General features: G+C 43.8%; 1 protein-coding gene across 1 annotated transcript in view; it reads right to left on the minus strand.

The window, feature by feature from the left end:
* The window catches only part of ptprsb (protein tyrosine phosphatase receptor type Sb), a 113,603-nt gene that overhangs the window by 12,262 nt on the left and 77,428 nt on the right, over positions 1-23,913 (minus strand). Inside the window, exons 18-25 of the mRNA XM_080726658.1 lie at positions 14,617-14,714; positions 10,467-10,590; positions 7,736-7,911; positions 6,689-6,808; positions 5,071-5,225; positions 4,547-4,832; positions 863-1,041; positions 32-158 (exon numbers count right to left, since the gene is read on the minus strand). Of these exons, the coding sequence (XP_080582784.1) occupies positions 32-158; positions 863-1,041; positions 4,547-4,832; positions 5,071-5,225; positions 6,689-6,808; positions 7,736-7,911; positions 10,467-10,590; positions 14,617-14,714 (1,265 nt within the window). The remainder of the gene's footprint in view (positions 1-31; positions 159-862; positions 1,042-4,546; positions 4,833-5,070; positions 5,226-6,688; positions 6,809-7,735; positions 7,912-10,466; positions 10,591-14,616; positions 14,715-23,913) is intronic.

The raw sequence follows: 23,913 nt of genomic DNA on the forward strand, positions 1-23,913 counted from the left end.
TTAAAAGAAAATTAAGGCGTGTCTGCCGTACCCGTCCCATCTCTCTGAGTTTGGTGAGCATGACCACGATGGTGGAGTTGTGTTCCCACAGCATCCTCCAGAAGTCTTCTGTCGTCTCCGCCAGAGGACCCTGTGTGGAAATGTAGCCCCTCTGCTGCCTGCACACACACACACACACACACACACACACACACACACACACACACACACACACACACACACACACACACACACACACACACACACACACATACACAGTCAGTCAGACTCAAAGGAGTTGGCGCCTCAGTTCAGACAAAGGGGGGGAGAACAGTCAGAACTCGTCACATTGTTCCGTGCGGGGAACAGACGTATATAAACAAGCGCTCCATGTGAATGGCTGAGTCATCAGTCAACGGGGTGTACCGCGTCCCTCCGTGGGGACTGAGGCGTGCCAGCGGAGCGGGCCAGAGTGACAGCCGTCCACATAGAGAGGGTGTCCGGGACACAACAGGATGTGACAGTCCGCGCAGTGCCAAAGCGTTGCGCTGGGAAACCTATCCAACCCGCTCAGACGTCAAAGTGCTCATCACCGGACACAGGAGTCGGCTCACATCAAGCGCTGCGATGATGCCACAGGAGGAAATGTAACTCGAGTGCTGCACTTAAAGGGATATTTCACTTTTAAACATGTTCAGGATGGCGTTTTAGCGCCTTGTCCGGCTTTTGCCCAGACAGTTCTTAAGTTGCTTGGACAAATGCATATTAATTTTAGGCGGTCCTCGTAATGGAAAAGTTTGAGAAAAAATGTTTTAAACAGTATTTAGGAAGCAAGCCCAAATAAGCATCTACACTACAGAAACAAGCGGTCAGTGCAGCGTACCGGTATCCATCGATGTAACTGGCGTTGACGTAGTCGGAGCCCTCCAGCCCTCTGATTGGCTGCAGGCAGACCCTGGTGGTCTCGTAGGGCATGATGTTGACCAGGCGGTTCTTGAACTTGTTGCAAGGCAGGTTGGCCGTGACGAACCGGGACGTGTGGGCCTTGGTGTTGGCTAGCCGCTGGTGAGAGAGAGAGACACAGTCATACTCATTAGGTAATAACTCTATAGCAATGATTACTATCAGAATATGGAGCTTTAACTTTTTAGCAAAAACCCTTTTATTTAAACCAAATAATATCACTTGTATCACCTTAAACACTAAACCAAAAAACATTGTTTTATTCCAAAAATGGCCGATCAACAAGTCCCTGGCTTTCTTCCATGGGATAACTGCCAACACTAAACGAGCTACAGACTGGAGTTCAGGCATCATTTTGCATGGTTTACACCGTAGCCCACTAACCTACAAGCATAGTGCATTCCATTCAGCCTACATTGCATTACTAAGACTGTGAAAGCCTTGAGCTAGAAGAATAGTCCAAACAAACACACATATATTTTGGCTTCACTGAAATGAAGATCTCACTTGGCTCCGCTCTGAGATCCTCTCGACAACAACTATTATGTATACACTAGAATATTGCTCACATGCACACACGCACAACTGCTCCAAGCCATGTTGCCCACAAAAAGCACTGTTTCTTCATGTATTTTGAGTGTGTGTGTGTGTGTGTGTGTGTGTGTGTGTGTGTGTGTGTGTGTGTGTGTGCCCCCTGTGCAGCTGACCCCTCTCTCTCTCTCTCTCTCTCTCTCCCCCTGTGCAGCTGACCCCCCCCCCCCCCCTTCCCTCTTGTAACCTGAGACTCTCTCTCTCTCTCTCTCTCTCTCTCTCTTGCTCTCTAGCGAATGAGCGGATTGTGTGGACTGTGGACTGTCCTGTGTCCTGTGTCCTGTGCCCTGTGCCTATGCTCTTTGCTCAATTGTATAAGTACAGTATTTTCTGGACTATAAGGCGCACCTGACTATAAGGCGCACTGTCAATGGATGGTCTATTTTCAAACTGTTTTCATATATAAGGCGCACCTGACTATAAGGCGCACATAATAGACGCTACCGTTGCGTTATGCATCAAACAGATGGAGCTGTGCTAAAGGGAATGTCAATGTCAATGAATGATCCATATATAAGGCGCACTGGACTATAAGGCGCACTGTAGTTTTTTGATAAAATTAAAGGCTTTTAAGTGCGCCTTATAGTCCGGAAAATACGGTAGATGGTTTAAAGTTCTCAGTCACCGCGACTGAATTCAGTCATTTGGATTAGGATTTAGTAGTCAGCATGTCTTATATGGAAGCATGTCACACATCTACAAATACAAGCTTGCGACGCATCGTGCTGCGACGTGTTGAGCATTTTCAAACTAGCAATAGAGCATATATTCAGGACAGAAGCACCTTCCATAAAACCCTACAATGATCTTGTATATTTAACGCACACACCGCAATGGACTACTTAAGTCGTCAAGCGGCTTTTCTGGTGGTTTACCCTAGACTGCGCTTTCCCCGCACCCGTGTGTGATGCAAGGACTACAAGTCCCACAATGCAACCGGAAATGTCATCATCCCCAAATTCTCCGTTCTCTGTCTAGAAGACTAATGTCATGAAATTCAGAAAGATTGATGCATCTCGGATTCCCTTCCCAGATTGCGTTCTTGGTCAAAACAAGCCCTTCTCTACGGACCATAACTAAAGCACGGAAGCAGTTATAATTTTTTATTTTCTGGGTGAGATAAAAGACAATCGTCTGCCGCTCCCGACAGCTTCTGTTTGTAATTGAGTAAAAGTACAACATTTGCCTTTTTGAGATTGAGATTTGAGATGTAGTGGAGTAGAACTAAAAGTAATGACAACTGGAAATACCGCAGTAAAGTGGGGAGAAAAAAAAGTACTTAACTTAAAGTACAGCATTGAGATTTGAGATGTAGTGGAGTAGAACTAAAAGTAACTAGAAAAATATTGTTCCTTCGAAACAATTGTGGGCTCGCTTCAAGCCAGAAAACAATGGCTATAAAAGTACAAAATGTCAAGATCGCAGGCAGTGCTCTCTTTGACGTTACTGACGTCAAAGATTGGTCCATTTTGTTCCAAAAATGTGCAAAAGTTGACCCGCTGGTGGCGCTATAACAGGCCAATGTAAGAAGGGTGGTATCTGTTCCTTGACCTATTGGGAATGTGCTTGCAAGATTTCACGCACATTGCAGGCTGTGTTCATGATTTGAGGTGTTTTTGGCTTTGGCCACTTTATCGCTGCTTGCAGCTATATTCATTATTATTATTTTTTTTGTGTGTGTGCACTTCATAGGCATATTAGATAAAGGTCCTTAGATTGTGTGTAGAATGTTTCATGCAAATTGCAAAAAAAAATCCTAACGGGTTTAAGTGTTTCACAAACTGCTCAAAATGATATAGCGCCCCCCTTTGGCCAATTGGGGTAAGATTGGTTTTAGTGATATTTGGACTAACACTCTACATCTTTGCCAAATGCCATGAACATGTTACTTTGCATGTATGATTTAGAGGCAGAAGAATAATTTGCATAAAACTGCAATATTCATTGAATTTATTTTAAAAAGCATGTTTCAATTTTAAAGAAATCCGATCTGACAGATCTTTAGATATCGGTCCAAAGTTCACGTAAAAAAAGTTTTGTGCACGTGGAGCGAAAATTCCAGAATAAAAGCGGGTTTACGCGTTTTACAAACTGCTCAAAATGGCGGAAAATCAAAGGGCGGAGCTTACTTAACAACGACACAGATGTCTTCCGCTTGAGTCAAAGCACGCGTGTAACAAGTTGCAAACGAAACGAGTCATGACTTATGCCCGTTTGAAGTTTGAATTTTCAAACGCTTCGTATAGCGCCCCCCTTTGGCCGATTGGAATAAAATTGGTTTCAGTGATACTTTGACTAACCCTCCACATCTTTGCCAAATGCCATGAACGTGTAACTTTGCATGTATGATTTAGAGGCAGAAGAATAATTTGCATAAAACCGCAATATTGATAGAATTATTAAAAAATTATATTTCACTTTAAAAAGAAATCCGCCGAGATTAGTTTGACCGTATTGGTCCAAAGTTTATGTGAAAAAAGTTTTGTGCGCGTATCGAAAAAAAAACCCAGGAGGAGATAGATTTTTACTGTTTTTCATATAATTCCGAATTGTGGGAGACCTAAAGGTCAGAGGTCAAAAGTTAGAGGGTAAAAGTTGTTCGGCATGAGGAGACGCATACGTGTATACAGGTTTCATGACTGTAACTCAAACACAGCATGAGCTATACCTGTTCAAAGTTCGCACTTTCGAAGGCTTCCTACAGCGCCACCATTTGGCCGATTGCTATAGAAAATAATAGCACACTTCGCCACTGTAAACTGAACACATTGATGTTTTTATTTTCATTTTCTCACTAAGTATGTAGGAGTAGAAAGGAACCGAAGTTCCCGTCTACAGTATGATATGACTGATAGATAAATAATGACAACATCTAAAGTGTGCTCGCCTTATAGGCGAGCCCACAATGACAACTGGAAATACTCCAGTAAAGTGGGGGGGGGGGGGGGGGGGGAGTACTTAACTTAAAGTACAGCAGGTGAGTAAACTTTCCACCACTGGTTAGTGTCTGTACCTTGAACTCCAGCTCCATGCCGGTGACGTGCTCTCCGTCCTCCACCTGGGAAAGCTTCTGCATGTAGGAGTAGAGGCTCCTGGCCGCCACCTCCGTGTTGCCGCAGGCCACGGCCTCCAGCAGGCTCTCGTGGATGAAGCTGTACTGGTCCTCCGTCTGCACCATGTAGTTCCTCTGCGAGCGCATCAGCGTCACGTGGCCGTAGATGTCCACCGTGCGCTCGTGTCTGATGCGTTCCAGCATGGCGTCGATCACCATGAAGCAGCCTGTGCGGCCCACGCCCGCACTGACGGGGACAACAGAGGAGGAGGAGGGGAGAGAGACGTTGAGGTTAGAGAGACATTGTGGAGGGGGTTCACTTCGGCGTTTTGTACCAGAGATCAGCTAATCTCTCAAGACAGGTTTTGCTGACAGCAGAATCTGTCGGTGCTACTGACCTAAACATGAAGTGTTGTTGTTGTTAGCAGGAGTGAAACACAAAAACATCCGGGTTTGGGAACCCTTGACAGACAGACAGACAGTACCTGCAGTGTGCTATGATAGGCCCAGCGTCGGGGGGGTTGCAGGCCTTGACCCTCCTCAGGAAGTTGAGGAAGGGGGTGGGGTACTCTGGGACCCCGTGGTCTGGCCACACTGTGAACTGGAACTGTCTCACCTCTCTGCGCTCACTGCCGCCACTCTGAGAGACAGACAGACAGACAGACAGACAGACAGACAGACAGACAGTCAGACAGACACAGAGAGAGAGAGAGAGAGAGAGAGAGAGAGGGGGGGGAGAGAGAGAGAGAGAGAGAGAGACACAGAGAGGAGAGACAGAGAGAGGAGAGAGAGGACAGAGACAGAGACAGAGAGAAAGTGAGCTTTGGACAGTCACTTAAACCTCATTAACACACAGCTTGTTCACCAGAAAAGGCGTGTCAATTTCTAGAAGAAACGCTTTGGGGAACACATCTGAGAAGAACAGGAATGGACATTGAGGTCATGGATTTTTGTCGGGAGTTAGGCTTGTTGAAACGACCTGCCCCAATGTCAATCAGCTTGCTTGATTGATTCTTGATTGTACTTTTTCTGCATGGGGGCCCGAAATCCTTAGGCTAAAAGGAAAACACAAAATTCATGTGGTCCCTATTCAATCATCAACATTAGAAGGGGGGGGGGGGGGGGGGGGGGGGGTTTCGTGGGCCAAATCAATTTGGAGATCCTTGACCCGGGGACAGTTTTGAGAAGGACCGATTTAGAGAAGAGAGGTGCTTACGTTTTGCAGGCGGGCTGGCCTAGTTGTTCTGTAGTCGAGCATGAAGTAGTAAAGTAGGCCACAGAGACCTGCTAGCGTAACACTTCTAGATTAGCCTGGTGTCAGCTAGCTAGGAGGAACTACTCTGCCTCACAACTGTGATCAAGCACAGGACGATGGGCATTGTTCACATCCATTAGCTGCAGTGTAATGTATTCTACTCTCTCTCTCTCTTACGGTCAGTAATGTATTCTCTCTCTCTCTCTCTCTCTCTCTCTCTCTCTCTCTCCTCTCCTCTCTCTCTCTCTCTCCTCTCTCTCTTCTCTCCTCTCTCTCTCTCTCTCTCCTCTCCGACTGTCTCTTATCCTCTCTCGCTCCACGCTCCCATGGGCGATGCTAGCTCTTTTCTAATGCAATAATTGTTTCTGGCTGGTAACTGTGAACTGGGGAGGCTGAGGTTTATATTTCACTGAGTAAAGACCTTAACAGGCTTCCACAGTGTATAACTGTGGCTTCCCGAAGGTGGCATATTATGATACCGGTTGTCCATTCCCATGGTAGCTTTGGTTTGACTGGGAACAGGTATGTGTTCGACATATACTCTCGGTGAAACCTCACACGTCCAAAACTGTTCCTTTTCAGGATTCAAATTTTAAAAGTAGCAAAAGTAGCAGATCTACAAGGTTTCCAGACGCGTTTCGAGCTTGTGGATCTGCTACTGTTGATGTCTATGTCATCATGTAGGGGTGTTAATTTACGAAAAAAGTAAGTAACGACAGTCAAGACAGACCTACAGACAGACAGACCTACAGACAGACAGACAGTACAGATAGACTACAGACCTTATGCAGAGAAGACACAGAAGGTTGCAGTACAGACAGACAGACAGACAGACAGACAGACGGTACCTTATGCAGGGAGAAGGTTCGGACACAGAAGGTTGCCAGCTCCATGGTGTCCAGCAGGGTGACCTGGGTCATGCCGTAGGTCTCTGTACCTCGGCTGGGCCAGTACTGGTCACACTTTATCTGCAGGACATGACATCACACCATACCTTTAATAACTGTTATGAACCTCACGTCACCAGGCTTTCCACCAGCGGAGGAAAGCCTGGTGTTCATTCTAAAACAGCCGTGTGATCCGGTTTCGAAAAAGAAAACAACAATGTGGGTTACGGTGGTGTGTTCCGGTTGCCGTCACATCATTTTTGTTCCCCACCTAATGCAAATTAATTAGTTTAGTCTAACTAAGTTTTGTCTAAACTAACACATTTTAAACTAGGGGGATCATTTTGGAGGCCCCCAGCTATTCATTCAATGCCGAATAAATAAAGTTCAATGCCGAATAAATAATGGACCTCGACACGAAAAGGGTTGAAAAACACGTTTCTAGACGGCGCACCTGGGTCAGCGGGTCACCTGTGGGCATTGTGCCGAGTGTGTCCAACAACCAGTGTTGATTTCGTTGACTAAAACTATGAAGATTTTTTTCTTTTTTTACTGATAAAGTCAAGTAAGCTGTGATGATAAAAAACTAAGCTGTGATGACTAAAACTAAGACTAAATATATTGACAATTTCGTCAACAAAATAAAAACTAGACTAAAATGTTAGGGAGGGACTAGTGGAGTGGTCATTTTATGTTTGGTTGCTCTCAGGTGTTGCATGCTGAAAATAGCAGATCTACAAGCTCTGCTATTTTCAGCACACAACCAAGTGTAAAATCAGTCATTAAGATGCCATCAAGGCCCGCCAAAATACATTTCAGTTGACTAAATCAACTGTAGATTTAGACAACTAAAATCTTATGATATTTAGTCGACTAAAATTCGACTAAAACTTTTACTTTTCAGGTGACTAAATTATGACTAAAACTAAATTACATTTTATTCAAAAGACTATGACTAAAACTAAATCAAAATTTGCTGTTAAAAAAACAACACTGCCAACAACATACCCTGCTCTTCTCCTCCAGACGCGTCATCATGACCACGGAGGCGGCCCTCTGCTCCCACACCATCCTCCAGAAGTCTCCGAAGGTGTCGGCCAGCGGGCCCTGTGTGGCGATGTAGGCATTCTGCTTCCTGTAGCCGTCTATGTAGTTGGCATTGATGTAGTCACTGCCCAGGACACCTGCACGCACAGTCAACACTCTCGTAAACATTCATGACGCCTCGCAGCACCTCACAACACCTCACAGCGCCAGGTGTTGTGAGCTTGTAGTTCGGCTATTTTCGGAGAGTTGGTGTAAAGGTAAAAGAGCAGACCAAGTAGAGAGCAATATTTAGTTAGTTAGGTTCAACAGGGGATCCGAGACCTCTAGAGGATCCCCAGAGTAACTAGGAGTCTGGCCAAATATTCGTCTGACGTTAGCCAACAATAGCAGATCTACAAGCTCACAACGCCTCACAGCGCGAGGTGTTGTGAATTTGTAGATCGGCTATTTTCGGAGAGTTAGTGTAAAGGTAAAAAGTAAAAGTACAGAGCCATGTTTAGTCAAGTTGACTAAATATTGAGGGTTTAAAAGGTTACACATGAACATGAATCCAAGAAAAGATAAAGTATGTCAAACAAGCCTATGAAGCTATCAAATCTATGAAAAAGCTCAAGTGGGGGGTCCCTGCTTCATCTCGCTCTCAGCTTAGGGTTCCTTAATTGGCCTTAAAAGTGTCAAAGACCCCTGTGACTGAATCATCATGACATCACTGCAAAACAATATATATATATATATATATATATATTTCCAGATGGATAACGCCGGCATTGCCACATTGATTGAAGCAGTATTATATTCATTAAACCTATTTCTGGAATCTGGAAGAACGGGACACACAATGATATTGTTATTGACTGTTAGAACATAATATGTTGTTTTATGTCTCCACTTGTTTAGCTGATGTTCTGAACACTATTTTATATTCTACCTGACTTCAAAATGAGAACAAACACATAAATACATAAAAATAATAATAATAGACTGTTCAATTCTTCACACGCAGCGAATCCAATGGCTTCTCTGTGGCTGTGCTGTGGCGCTGCTAGATGTACCTGAACGCACTTGTCAATCTCACACTGCTACACACACAGCCACTCTGGCACCGCTCTGTTTATCATTTTGCATTTCATATCCATCACAGCACACTCACCCCCCACCACCTCCTTACCCAGTCCCTCAGCCCCAGTATCTGTGTTTTTATCTCCTTCAGTGTTCATCGGTTATCTCCCATCAGTAACCTTTCTGATTAATTATGGAGCATGTGACATTTGTTGACATTTTTATAAGTGACTTTATCCATTAGTCTCACTTTGTTGCACAATGTAGTCGTGCAAAAGTAGCGGCAGCACTGTGTGTATATTAATTGTTTTTGTTCAATTAACTATTGCACTCCTATGTTTCCTATAGGCCTAGGGTTAGGGTGAGCTTGTAGCTCACACTCGGCTGCGACGCCGGAAGCTGCCGCACACCTTCTGCGCAATGCACAATGAGACGTTGGAAAGTTGTGGTTATGTCAACCGACGGTGCTATGACAATGCTATGACATTAGCATTGTGGCTCTTGTATGTATGCTATGACGTTAGCATAGTGGCTCTTGTATCAGGGCGGAGCGGCCGGGTAAGCGTCGGATAAGCTGAGCCGCATATAGGCCCGCGAACCGCGGGGGCCCGGCCGTCAGCCTCCGACTGACTGTCAGTCTCAGTCCAAATGACCGTCAATCTGCCTGACCGTCCCCCTCCCTCGCAATTGGGTCCCCTTTCTGTATCGCGCTGCCTCTGTTACACCTATTTCCTGTTTATATTAACCTGGGTAAAATGTCGCACATTGGGAAGTAAAGGGGGACACACACTTTTATTGTGAAGGACAACAGGAAGAGCAGACAGAATGGCTTGATTGGCTTCTATTCACAGACAGACAATATGTTGTTTACGTTCAGTGTAGTGAGAAGTGTAGTGGCTGCAGTGGAACCGCGCACTTTCAAAACCTTCTGTAATTTGTATCAATTAAAATATACCACAGACACTTTCAAACGAGACAGGCAGCAATGCACAACACAAGCAAGCAATTAAGGCATTACTCATGACGGTGGATATTGAACAATTATGCCAGCGAGGAAACTATACAATGATTATCATCAAGGATACTTTCTGATTCTGGAACTGGAACAACTAATCTGTGAGTATTATTGCCTGAACAGGTCAACTGTTAGGACTTCTCTTCTCTATCGTGCAGCAGCAGCACTGCAGCTGAAAGCCTGTATCAACAGAATAATGTGCGTTTTGGTTGCATAAGATGTGATGCACAATTGCTGTGTGCTTGTGTGCATACTATTGTGGCTATGTGTGCCAGTCAGATAGGTCTGTAGCCTAACTGTTTTGTGTAGCTGTATTCATGTATAAAAATATATGGCATGAAGGCATAAAGAGCTTGACATATCGTGGAGGCGGCGGCGGCGGCGGGGGGGGGGGGGGGGGGGGGGGGGGGGGGGGTGCTTGGCGTGAGACGGTAAGGGGGCCCGAGCATTGTGGCTCGCATACCGGCCCGGTTCTGAATTGTTCCGCCACTGTCTTGTATGTATGCTATGACGTTAGCATGGCTCTTGTAGGCCTATGTATGCGATGATGACGTTAGCATGGCTCTTGTATGTATGCGATGACGTTAGCATAGCAGTTCTTGCATGTATTGTACCTACCTTCAATGGGAGCCAGGATGACTCGGGTGTGGTCGTATGCTATGACGTTAGCGTAGCGGTTCTTGGGCTTATTGACCTCCAGGTTAGAGTGCTCCCAGGTGAACTGCTGCCCCGGGTCGATGGACTGCATGGGGGGAGAGAGAAGCAGAATGTTCACACTTACAGCTACTGGTGTAACAGCCTGCTGGATTTAGTGGTCAGGGCTGGAGGTTGTAAAAAACAACCCGGGAGAGATTTAGTGTTGGCCTGCTGTCTGGTCCTTGTTATGGAATAATGGAAAAACACTGAGTGAAATCCATCAAATTATGTTACGACCGGTGGTTGTCAGGGGGAAAGCTTGTACGTCCAAAAGCGTTACTTTTTCAAGAAAGGGAGGAACAAAGGAACCTGTGTTCCAATGGATCCAATGCAGTCATTATTTAGCACACTTTTGACCCATAAAATGTCACACAGTGCCGTATGGACAAATCCCTCCCCAGCTGTCACCCCTTTAACGGCTAGACAGTGAGAATGTGTTGATTGCCGTTTCTCATGAAAAATAAATGTCTGAAAATATAATCCAGATTGCATTACGTAACAATGTCTTTGCCCGGGGAGGTGTGTGTGTGTGTGTGTGTGTGTGTGTGTGTGTGTGTGTGTGTGTGTGTGTGTGTGTGTGTGTGTGTGCGTGCGTGCGTGCGTGCGTGCGTGCGTGTGTTGAGAGTGGTTAAAACGGATCCCCAGAAACTAAAGTGGCATTTATTACCAACCGTGTGTCAATGATTTAATTTAGCACAAGCCCTTTCATCATTCAGGTTGGGTTTAAAGTTAAGTGAAAACATCTAAGCACTTGACTAATAAATGAGAAAATAGAAGCCAATTTAATTTGTGAGAGAAAGGTAATTGTATGGGCCCTGACAGGTTGTAATGAGGAATGAATAGGTGGGCCTTGATGTGGAGATGGTTGAGGGCCCCTGATCTATTTTCACTTCAAGGAACCCCCAAATTGATATGTATTTGGGCCACAGACCCTTATCTGGGCGGCATAGCTCAGGGGTAGAGAAACTGGTATTAGAGCACGAAGGGTATAAATCCCGAAGGGTTCCCAGTTCGAATCCGGGCTCCCCCTGAGTTAATGTCGAAGGGTCCTTGGGCAAGACTCTGAACCCCTAATTGCCTCCGGTGAGTAGGTTGGTGCCTTGCATGGCTTCCTCCGCCACCGGTGTATGAATGTGTGTGTGAATGGGTGAATGTAATGCACAATCTATGTAAAAGCGCTTTGGATTAAAAGCGCTATATAAATGCACCATTTACCATTTATCTGAAACAATTTGGTGCCAGGGACCCCCATAAGAGAAATGTGTCAACATCTCTCAACAATAGCTTAAATACAAGCTCCCAACTTAAAGAGTTCCTCGTCTTGCTGGGGACCTGCTGGGGACCCCCTGTGGGTCCCCGGAACCCCACTTTGAGAACCACTGATCTATGGCGTACACAGAGATGCTAATGACCGTCAGCAATCTATTTTATTGATTCTGACATAGTGTTTTCTCTGACAGCCTTGGAGACTTCCCAAAAATAGCCACTGCATGGAATTCCATGTTTAATGCTCCTATACGCCACCATAAAACGTACACAGATTTTGCCTGACTGTACGGGTCCTTTGTGCTCTGTAACATTCTGTATTGTTTCATAAAGAGGTGTTTTAATCCACTCTGTGTCCTTGAGCTACATTATACCGGTAAGAGCCAGAGGTTGTTGCGCAGCAGGAGAAAGCCGGTATAAACACATATCGTGCCGAGGATGGAGTTCTCCGTTTTTTTAAAAAAGGTTTCAGTTTTGTGCCGAGGTCGGAGATCTCCGTCTTTGGATCTTTTTAATAGGAGCGTATTAATATCGCCGTTCGCTACTGTAAGAACGATCCGCGGTAGCCAAGAGACAAATGCATGCAAAGATAACCCGGAAATGAAAAGTTCAACTTGTTCTTCTGCAAGGAAAAGGGATTATCTCTGGTTCTAGGTTTCCACAGCGCCCATAGTACATGTGCACGTTGTTTAGTGTACAATAGGTGAAGCTACAACAACAGGAGAAATATTTGTTTCTGTCTGGGTGGATTCTAACACGATCGTGTCCACACAGACACGGACGCGCGCACGCCCACGCGGACATGACATCTGACCTCTCCACACCTCTCTTCGTTTTCTCTGACTTGCCCCTGTGAAGTCCCCCTACCCCCATTGTCGTGCCTGATTTGCCTGGTGTGAAATGAAGCCAATTCACACCTGGCACCATTTCCCCCTCTGCCAATCCCCCTCGACAATGCTTGGGGCAATCCACTGAACTGGCCAATGGCGTGGTCTCTCTGAGGGGGTCATTACATGAGGTCGATTTTTTTGTAGACGATAGTTTTTACTATTGATTCGGCCATTTTGACACACGGAGACGCGGTTTCATGACCCTAACCGATACTTTTCCGAATTCGGCTCTGAAAGTGCATTTCTGCGGTTTCGCATCAGTTTCGCAACGGTGTAATATCGGAATTCGGCCGTGAGGGAGAGTGCGATGATGTCATAGCACCCCCTCCTCTGCTCCCCTTCCCCTGCTGCATATAAGTGTCAGTCTGTCAGACTAACCGAAAATGTATTATTATTATTTGTGTTGTTGTAGGCCTAATTAAAACCCAGAAAATAGCCCAGTGATCTATTAGCACAAACCTCATTTGAAAAATGTCAGGAGTAGTCTATATGAAAGCCTTTTAAAAATGTCTAATTACAATTACGCACAAGTCGTCGCACCTGGGCTGGTACCCTAGCTGGCCTGTCGGAGTTGCAACAGCTCTCCTCTCCGCAAAGTTAAATTAAACCATTAGGCTATGGTATTCCATTCTAAGCAAAGCAAACCAATGATTAATGACTATTTTGCGTCCCCCTTTTTCAACTTCTCACCAAAAAATACTGGATTAATTCTTCATGCACCGCGCCACATCACAGACGCAGCGGACTTCAGGTAATGAGTGAGTTATTGTAATATGCTGAGTCTTGCTGACAGACAGACACAGACAGACAGACAGACAGACAGACAGACAGACAGACAGACAGACAGACAGACAGAATAAACATAACTGTCCAGTCAGTCAGAGACCATCACAAAAACTTCCTCCATATCCTCGCTCCCTCTCCTCCAGTCAAAGAAATCATGTCGCTTTTTCTCTCCAGTGCGTCTAGCCTCCTCTTAAGGCACGCATGTTGCTTCCAAACTAGGCAATTTACTTAAAGCCATAACGGAAGGCTATGATTGTGACTTCCAGTGAAATAACAGACTGCCAGTGGCGTATGGCGTCAGTTCATTAATTTATTCCGTTAGTTTATTTTGCGACGGCGACGGCACATCATCCTCCATTGCGCCGCATCCCAGTGCAGTGCGTCAGTTCAGTAAGAGCTAAGGTATGGCAACATGACTGTTGTCTGGTCTTGCACGTGCAAGGCACGCATGCAAGACAGTCATGTTGCCAATACTTAGCAACAGGCATGATGAATTTATTTTAAGAAGTACATTTTATTATTTTCCCTTGTAATCAAGGTATGGTAGACTACCATACCCATATGTGCCTCTGTAGGCTAGCCTACTCCGTTAGTTGCCTCGCATGGTGCGTTATACTTCTGTGTTGCAGATAGAAGACAGAACTCACTTAATATAGCCCATCCCCGTAGATAATGTCCAGAAATATGCTCCATAGGCTATAAATGTTCCGACCTTCATCTTCCAGGTGACTTTTGTTGGTGTTTCACTTCACCTCGCTAAAAACCTCCTTTTGCGGGACTCATTGAATATGCGAACAGACGATAATAATATGGATTTGGGAGCATAGCCTAATTACAAAGCATGTCTCATTAAAAACAATATATATTTTATAGTTGAAGGGTAAATACACAGTATAGGCCTATGTAGGCTGGGAACATGACACATTTTGCTTGAATTCATGCGTTGTCAACTTGTAGTATAAACACAGAAAAACGAACCAACAACAAGGTGTAAACGCGACGTTTTTTGGGTAATAAATCCAAAACGAGACCGGCAGCGTTTCCAATCGTCCTGGTATAAAGACCCCCTGAAACTGTGGAATGTCACATGATCTGATTCGGTAGCAGAGGACGTGTCTGGTGTTCCTCACCTCGTACTCCTGCGACAGCCTCAGGTTGTCGTTGGCTTTCAGCAGCTCTGTGTGTTCTGCCAACACGTTGATGGGGATGGGAGGGTGACTCATCATACCTGGGGGGGGGGGGGGGGGGGGGGTAGGGACATATGTCACAAGAAGGTTAGTGTCCGAGCCCTCAGAGGAATATGCAGTGGTGGAATGTATTAAACATATTTGTAAAAAAAAAAAAGAAAACAAAAAAAAAAGGGAAAAGGATTGGCATCAAAAGATAACAACAAAAAGTAAAAGTACTTGTTTTGCAGAATGCAGTTTTGTTCTAAATTTGTCAAAAGCTTTCAGAAATAGCCGATCTACAAGCTTACAAGACGTTGCACTGCAATGCGGTGTGAAGTTGTAGATGCTATTTATTTATTTTAATTGCCCAGTATAAAGTATAAAATAATAATCCCAATCTACATAGTAACGTACATGTAGTAGTACCATCTTTAAAATAAGTGTCGTGGACTAAATAGTATAAATATGCTTCTGAGATATAGTGGAGTAGAAGTACATTTACATGCATTACATGAGTTAAAGGTAGGATAAGTGATATTGTTTGGTTAAAACAAAGGTTTTTTTTTTCTTAAAAGGTTAAAGCACTAATATTCTGGTAGTAATCATTGCTATAAGTGTTTGTCCAGTAACAGGAGTCTACCTGTCTCTACAGAATACACATACAATACATTTTCAGTTGGCTTGCTAATATATTTGTGTCATCGCTTCTCTTTCCTGATTGGATCAAATTGGTATCCCAACCTGAACATGTTTTTCTTTTCTGTTTAATGAAGATCTGGAGAGACACGGAGACTCTTTTTACTGAACAAACACTCTATAACAATGACAATGAGGACTATCAGAACATAGAACTGCTTAACACTTATTTTAACCAAAGAAGATCACTTACCCTACCTTTCATGCACCTAGTTACTTTAGTTTCCACCACCGCACGAGATCAGGCCATCGCCTCGCTCACATCCACAGACATAGTGAGGATAATTACAGAATAAGAGTACAGCAGCAGGATAATTACAGAATAAGAGCACAGCACGTATCATTAAAGCAGGAAATCCATTTTGATCCATGCTGCTGGCACACAGTGAGGCCGGTGTCTCTGTGTGGAAACGCTTTTTCTTTTGATGAATTGCTTTCTCTGTGATCAGAGGAGCAATGACTCAGAGAGAGCAAACAGACACAACGCTAATTAGGAGGTGTGCACGCTCCGGCAAAGATTATATACCCCCACACACACACACACACACACGCATGCACACACGCGCGCATACACAGACACACACACACACACACACACGCACAGCCTTTTGCCTTACTATACTAGTTGTGAGAACATACCGGTACACATCTTAAGAGTGCCATTTTTAGAAGAGGACAACATAACTGGCCCTCATTTATCAACCTGGCTTAGACCAACAAAAATAAGTGTGTGTACGCTGATCTCACCGTAATTGTCATTAATTGTTTTTATCATTCCATCGCTTTGATGTGAACGCACCCAAAACTCTAATCTCACGTCAGGTCTTTTTCAGTACTTTGTACTTTACTGAGTATTTATTTTTCTGTGTACTTTTTACTTTTATCCGTTACATTTTAACACAAGTATCTGTACTTTTACTCCGCTACATTTTCAAAACAGGCTCGCTACTTTGGTTTTATGTTAATGTTGCGCCGATGCGTGGCAGATCAAACAAGATGATTAGAGCGCTTGATCATCATGCATACAGGCTGCGATGACGCTCTGCTGCTGGCCAGAGTGAGAGATTCACACTGTGTCAAGTAGGCAAGGGAGGGCAAGCACCGGTCTATTTACTTCCTGTAACTAGACTAACAAATAAAACGAATCATATACATGATAGCCCAATACCCTATGCTCTTATTTTGAAATCCACGGTTTTCAGAGGAAGGAAGGTGGTTTAATTCTACCATCATGCTGTAAACCATTCATCTCGTCACAGCTTTCAAACATGTCAACACAATTAATTCACGTGGATTAACTACTATTAACTATGGATTATAAACACAAGACTTTGGCCATGCTGCTCCTGTAATGCACACGCGTTGGAAATGCGTTCTTTTTGAACCTCCAAAACATAGGTGAGTGAGTGGCAGTGGCAGTGCTTTTTATCTCATGTTGGATAAAGTGTAGCCCTGTCTGAAACAGGCTAGATACATTTTGATAAAGTAGTGCTTCTGTCAAGTTCCGTATGGAAAAAGTGAAACGGTCTGCACAACTGTAGCTTCGGTCATCTTTGCCTCGCAAAAGCCTTTAGTGTGTGTGTGTGTGTGTGTGTGTGTGTGTGTGTGTGTGTGTGTGTGTGTGTGTGTGTGTGTGTGCGCGCGCGCGCGCGCCCCCTCATGCGCGTGCATGCATCCGTGTGTTTGAATTGATTGATTGAATACTTGATTAGCAGTTCGCATAGCAAAAGCACTACAGTAGGCTATATGGCTTGTTTACATTGGGGTCCTCTGACAGACATGCAAAACATCTTAAAGTATAACAGTCAGAAATCTGTCTGTCTGTGGATGTGAGATGTATTGTATTATAATTATAATTGAACAATGAAAACGACATTCTTATTAGGAAACCTTATCTGTATTTTAACATCAGTCATAATGGTGTAGGCCTACTTGGTGGTCAATTGGCACTTAAAAAAATGGGTTACACAATCGTGGGATATACATATATTTTTTTTATAATAATAATGATTGTACTTCAGAGTCAAATATTATCTATAACTGGTACTCAGTCTAAAAAAAAACACTGCTGCATTTAGATTTCACATCATAGTAGGAAACCAATTCTGGGTCAGTTTTAAGACGTGTGTTTGGTGGGGATCTTTTAATTTTAATATCCTTCAAATTCTAGAAATATACAGTAAAAATTCTTTTACTTTTACTTTAAAAGTACTTTTCAAAGCACATACTTTTTACTAAGTAATTATTTGGAATGAGTACTTTTACTTTTACTTAAGTACAGAACGTGAGTACTTTTCCCATCTCTGACTGTACGTAAACCCTTTTGCAGTGCAGCAGTGTCTGACAATCTGACATCAGGAATACAAGAACGCTCGCCCTGGGTCAAATCTAACCTAACCTCAGTAAAACTATGCCTAAACATAACCTTATTCAAGCGTAACCTTAGTAAAACTATGCCTGAATCTAAGACTTATTCCTAAACAGAACCTCAGTGAAACTATGGCTGAACCTACCCTTATTCTTAAAAATTTGGTGTGTTTTGGGGTGAGTGTTCCGGTTACCGACATCAGCAGCAGCCTCTTATTCACTTCAAGCTGTATAACCTACAGTAACCCTATACATAATGATTAATATATACATCAATTATATTAATATTCAAAACTACATTCCAGTTATTACGTACATTTTGGGTCTGGGGACTGTGAGAGACGGGAACTGATTCGCCGACTTCTAAAGTTATGTTTGGCCAGTCTTTTCATTCAACAGCGTATGGTAAGAGGGGCACACGTAAGTCCTACATCTCATTACTCAGACTACGTGGCTATGCGTGTGGGTAGGGATAGGGTTAGTAATGGGGAGAGTCGGACAACACAACGTTGGAGTAATGCGTAACACGCATCCATATGGGAAACAGAGACGCACGTCGAGTAAAAAAGTTTTATTTACGTAATGCAACTTTCAGGTTTTTATTTAGGATATATATTTAGAGCAGTGGTTCTCAAACTTCTTTGGCTTAATTTCCCCCTTTTCCTTTTATTTTTGGATTGTGTGTGCGTATGTGTATGTGTGTGCGTGTGTGTGTGTGTGTGTGTGTGTGTTTGCGAGCGGCCACTGATATGATTGGAAGGGTAACTACAGGAGAATTTGCCGGACCTCGTTGGCTTCCAATACTTTCTTGGTTGTGAAAAACCTGAAGGGCGAGGACTATGGTTGTGTTATTTATAGTTTTCAGATGGCATATTTATCAACAGACACCAGTCCGTTCTTACGCTGTGATTGGCAGCAGGATGATAAATCACACGTGAGCCCCGTGGTGAGATTTTCCCTGGGATCTGTCTGGTTTTCTATGGGCCGTTGATAGATGTCTTTGTCTTCACTTGCAGTGGAATTTATTGAAGCAATCACCACATTTCAGTCGATTGACCTTCATCAAGTATATGAGGATTCATCAGATACTTGATGAAGATCAGTTGACTGAAACATTGTGTTTCCTTCAATACATTCTGCCTGGGTTACAACCCATTTAGGCCTAGAATTATTTAATGCTTTAGCTATTGAAAAATAGCAGATATACAAAAAAAAGAAATCCCAAAAATAGCAGATCTACAAGCTCGCAGCGCAGCACCGAGATCTGCTATTTTTGAAAAAAATGTTTTTTTTTTTTTTGCAAGTCTTTGAATATATCTTTTTAAAACCAAACATTTGTAACTCAAATATTTGCTTCTGGGTGGTCCCTGGAACGACATATTTTTAGATTGGGGTCCGCGGCCAAATACATCTCATTTTGGGGGTCCTTGACATGAAAAAGTTTGAGCACCACTGACATAAACCTTTTTATTTTTATTTTTTATTTTTTTAAACCTTACACACTTATAGAATCGTGTAAAAATATTTAAAGATTTGCACACATTTTCACGATAAAAAAAAAATAGCAGATCTCCAATTGTACATCGGCTATGTTTGTAATAGTTAAAGCATAAAATATTGCGTAATAATTATTTCCTGGTCTGAATGGGTTAAAGACAGTTTGTGGGACTTTCCCCTCTTCCAATACTTTGGCTGGTCACTATGACAGGGGTGTTCCTACTAATTAAGTGCAAAAGGAATTTCTTTACTATAAATGCCATTTTCACCTTTATTTTGGCCTAAACCCTGAAGCCGGTATGTGTAGGAGTAGGTGCTATAGGGCTGAGTAATGCCCTTACATGGCGTCATACAATAATAATAACTCACAAAACGTTACAGCAGTAGTTCAAAGTAATAGCACCACACACACACACACACACACACACACACACACACACACACACACACACACACACACACAGTAGGTGTTATGGCAGTGTATTACCCATACAATACATAGCATCATACAATAATAATAACACACAAAGCGATACGGCAGTGGATCAAAGTAATGGCGACACACACACACACACACACACACACACACACACACACACACACACACACACACACACACACACACACACACACACACACACACACACACACACACACACACACACACACACACATGCATCCATTTCACTGTTCAAACCGCACAATGGATTCCCTCTAGTTAACACATCGAGTGCCCGGATGTATGACGTGTGTGTGTTGCTGGTGCCCATGGCAACGCGTCATTCTGCCTACCGGCGAGAGTACTGGCGAGAAAAGTAATCCGAGTAAATGTAATCGGAGTATGTCCTGTTTATTTCGCGAAAATCTTTTCTTTCAGTCAGGACCGTTTTTTATCATTTCTAAGCCACATTGTTTGTGTTATGGCAGGTAGAAGAGGCTGCCGTTTTGAAATGAAAGTGATTTAAAAGCTAGATTAGGAGAAAACCACGTTTTTGTGCAGCCGTTAGACAGGAAGTCAACGAGACACACAGCGCGTCCGGGTGACGTAATTGCGCGCTGCATGTTGGGAAATGGAGTTTGTTTCATCACCGCGGCAGCCAAGTGCAGTAGCTACAGTACAGTATAGTTTACTGTACAACGCGTCAAACGCGTCGTGGGCCTCCAGCGACATCAAAGAGATTGGCTTGTAGACACCTTTATCGTCAGGAGAAAACATACGAGAAAACATATGTTCTTTGTTCTTCTCCTCATGAGATACTACCGGTATATTATATCCCATTGTGAGTATCTCACTCACAGAGGTAAAAGAACCGGCGTTACATACGTAATCTCTAGTTTTCTTTGTCCCTCTCCTCATGAGATACTCACTGTGGGATATCGCCATAGTGAGTATCTCACTCACAGAGGTAAAATAACTAGTTTACATTCCACCGTGGTGTAGTCTATACGAACACAATTGGCCCGTGTTCGGGGGAGGGAAGCCGGGTGGTATTTGTCACCGCACGTACTCTGACGGGCTTGGGACAGAGCCTGTCAGTGGGAGTGTTGGACGGGAGGAGTAGGACAGAGGCTCTACTTCCTCCCGGTGTGGTCTCCTCACTGCCAGGTGAGTCAGAAGGATACGGCAGCAGTGATGACAACACACAAGCTCACAACGTGTTGTGCAGCTTATAACATTAGATTGGTATAAATAATCAAACTCTGCAAAGGACATCGCCGTCGGAAACGCTCGCTCGCCGGCATTGCAGTTGAGCTGTAAAGCAGCGGAAAATTGAAAATACTCTAATAAACTAAAAGTAAAAAATGCACTCAAGTAGATGTGCTAAGATACTTCCCACCACTGAAGCAGAGTGCTTAGCTGGCCGTTTGAATTCAAACCACTAACACTTCAGTCCTTCCACAGGTAATCTTGTCAAAACAACCCCCACCCGCACCCAAACCCCCTGAAGAGATCACACAGTTTTTTTTTTGTTTGAAAGTAATTTCATCAAAACCCGACTCGCTTTTCTTGCAAGCTTCTTAACAGAACAAATCAAAGGAGAGGGTGCGAGTGGGGGGTGATGGAGGTGGGGGGATTCAAGGTTAGTGCCACACATGAAAGACAGATTGCTTAAAGTAAAAGAGATGAGGTGAAGTCTATTCTGTTTTTTATATTATAGCCTCAAAGACACCACTACTACTAGACCTTCAGCCGCAGATTAAGTGACAACATGGCTGATGATGAAAGGAATTGGCTAGGCTTTTATATTGTGTGTGGTGGCGGAACAAAACTATGCTACAGGCTGCTACGCCTGTGTGGTCACTATTCTGACAAAACGTTACACACTGCTGGCTGACTGCTCTGAACAGCCATTTTCCAGAAATGTTTCTGATTGATTGATTTCTTTGGGAAATTGACCAAAGTTTCAACACAATTCCTTAAAAATATATAATGTATTTTAAGAATATACAGTACTTTTGAGAGTCTTTAAATGGTCAGAGTAAATGGACTGCATTACAGCATACAGCAGCTTTCTCCAAAGCACTTGTATTCGATCCCGGGCACCGGCAACTCATGAGTAGCACGGCTTGGGTGTGGCAAGTCATGTGGTAAGTAGTAGTGGGAGCTGATGGTAGGTGTTGTGCTCTACAGTACCTCAGCAATACAGGGACCTCTGGCTGATACCGACAATAAGCCTCTTGTAGATTTGCCGTTTTCCGACTTTTTTATTTATGGCACTCATAAAACTGCTGTCCTAAAAGGTTGATGTCTTCACAAGTATAGTAATACAAACCTCTCTCTCTCTCTCTCTCTCTCTCTCTCTCTCTCTCTCTCTCTCTCTCTCTCTCTCTCTCTCTCTCTCTGTGCGTGCGTGCGTGCGTGCGTGCGTGCGTGCGTGCGTGCGTGCGTGCGTGCGTGCGTGCGTGCGTGCGTGTGCTTGCGTTGCGTGCGTGCGTCATGGAGGCATTGTTGATGGAATGTCCACGGGGGACAGGAAGACGTAGCGATGCCATGAGCTCAACAGCTGTGCCGTTAGATTTCACACACCGCAGGGGGGTGGAGGAGAGCCAAGAGTATCCAAACACACCTCATACACACACAGATAAATGACAAGACATTTCATAATGTTTTTGCATAGTTGTGTATTAATGAGTGGTTATGGCAACCAGTTTGTCACAAGACCCGAGGCACACCTGGACACGGCCAGTAATGCAATAGTCCGGTCACGCGCCTCCCCCCCGCAACCCCATATCTTTTCCGAGCAGGGGTCACGCCTCTCGCGCAACCGGACATGCATTGATTCCAAAACCCCCCAAGTTCTCAACAACGCTTTAGTGTCACAACAGGGTGTTTTAACAAAGAAACAAGCCTGTATGCATATCAATAGACCTGCATAGTAGGTGTTAAGTGACGTACGTGTGACGTCATGAAAACCGTGTACCCCCAAACATTGAATCAGCACTGCAACACTGGACACAGCACAAGTGTTTGTGAACCACTGACTGTAGCAGCAGTGCAGCCTGCAGAGGCAGTTCAGCACCATGGAGAGCAGCCCTGAAGTTAAGCAAATATGACTGGGACCGGTATTTAAGATAGTCAGAGTAGTCGGGGACCCACAAGCTCAAAAGCTCAAGGAATAGGGTTGAACCTGTGATGTTCTGCTGCACTTTTTATTTCTGTTTTATCTATTAGTTTGGTCATTAAGGTCCACAGAATGAGAGGCCTGCTCTGCCGGAAACATCACGAAAACAAGTTATGGCCATTTGTATATTCACTGTGTTGCCCGATCCCGATCACGTGATCGGATCGGCCGCCGATATGGCCGTTTTTATAAGATCGGAGATCGGGGAAAAAAAATCGAAAAAAAAAAAAAAAAGTTTTTTTTTTTTTTTTTTTTTTTTCAAAAAAATATTTTCTGGGAGTACTGAAAGTTACAGGTAAGGTGAATGCGATATGAAATGTAAGCTTACCATAATCACAGTAATCCTTAATCATTTTCAATCATATTCAAGGGCTTTTGGAGAAATGAGACAGACAGAGCACTGCAGAGGGAAGGTGATTGTGTCAGACTCTGTGTACAGCTGGCAGCTGATGCCAATAAGTAGTAATTGGCCCCTTGCTAATGGATCAAAGGAAGGCAATTATGTCTCTCTGCACTGTCAACTAGCTCAGTGGTTCTCAACCTGTGGGTCGGGACCCCCAGGGGGGTCCTCAAATTATTTTGGGGGGGTCCCCAGATGATTAACTTAATGTGCAACATTGTTTTCTCTCTCAACAGTACACAAATCAACATAAAGTTTAAGTGTATAGAGGGTATCTGCACATTTCGAAAGTGAAAAATTAAGGACTTTTTAATACCTCTAAAATGACAAATTAAACATTGGCCAAATTGTCAAATATTAAAGCCAGAAATTGTGAAAATAGCCGATCTACATGCTCACAACTCCTCGCGTTGCGAGGCGTTGTGAGCATGTAGATCTGCTATTTTCACAATAGAACCGTGTTATACAAAATATACTTCCTCAACTCTTCAGGGTCGGGGGTCCCCAGTTAAAATATGATTATTTTGGGGGTCACGGCCTGAAAAGGTTGAGAACCAAGTGATAGAATGAATAGAATTTTTTTTTCTTCTTAATGCCTTGCCAAAAGATCGGATCGGGAAAGATCGGGATCGAATCGGAAGCAATAATATTTGATCGGTATCGGATCGGGAGCAA

Source organism: Nannobrachium achirus (assembly GCF_963921795.1).
Source record: "Nannobrachium achirus genome assembly, chromosome: 5".
Lineage (NCBI taxonomy): Eukaryota > Metazoa > Chordata > Actinopteri > Myctophiformes > Myctophidae > Nannobrachium > Nannobrachium achirus.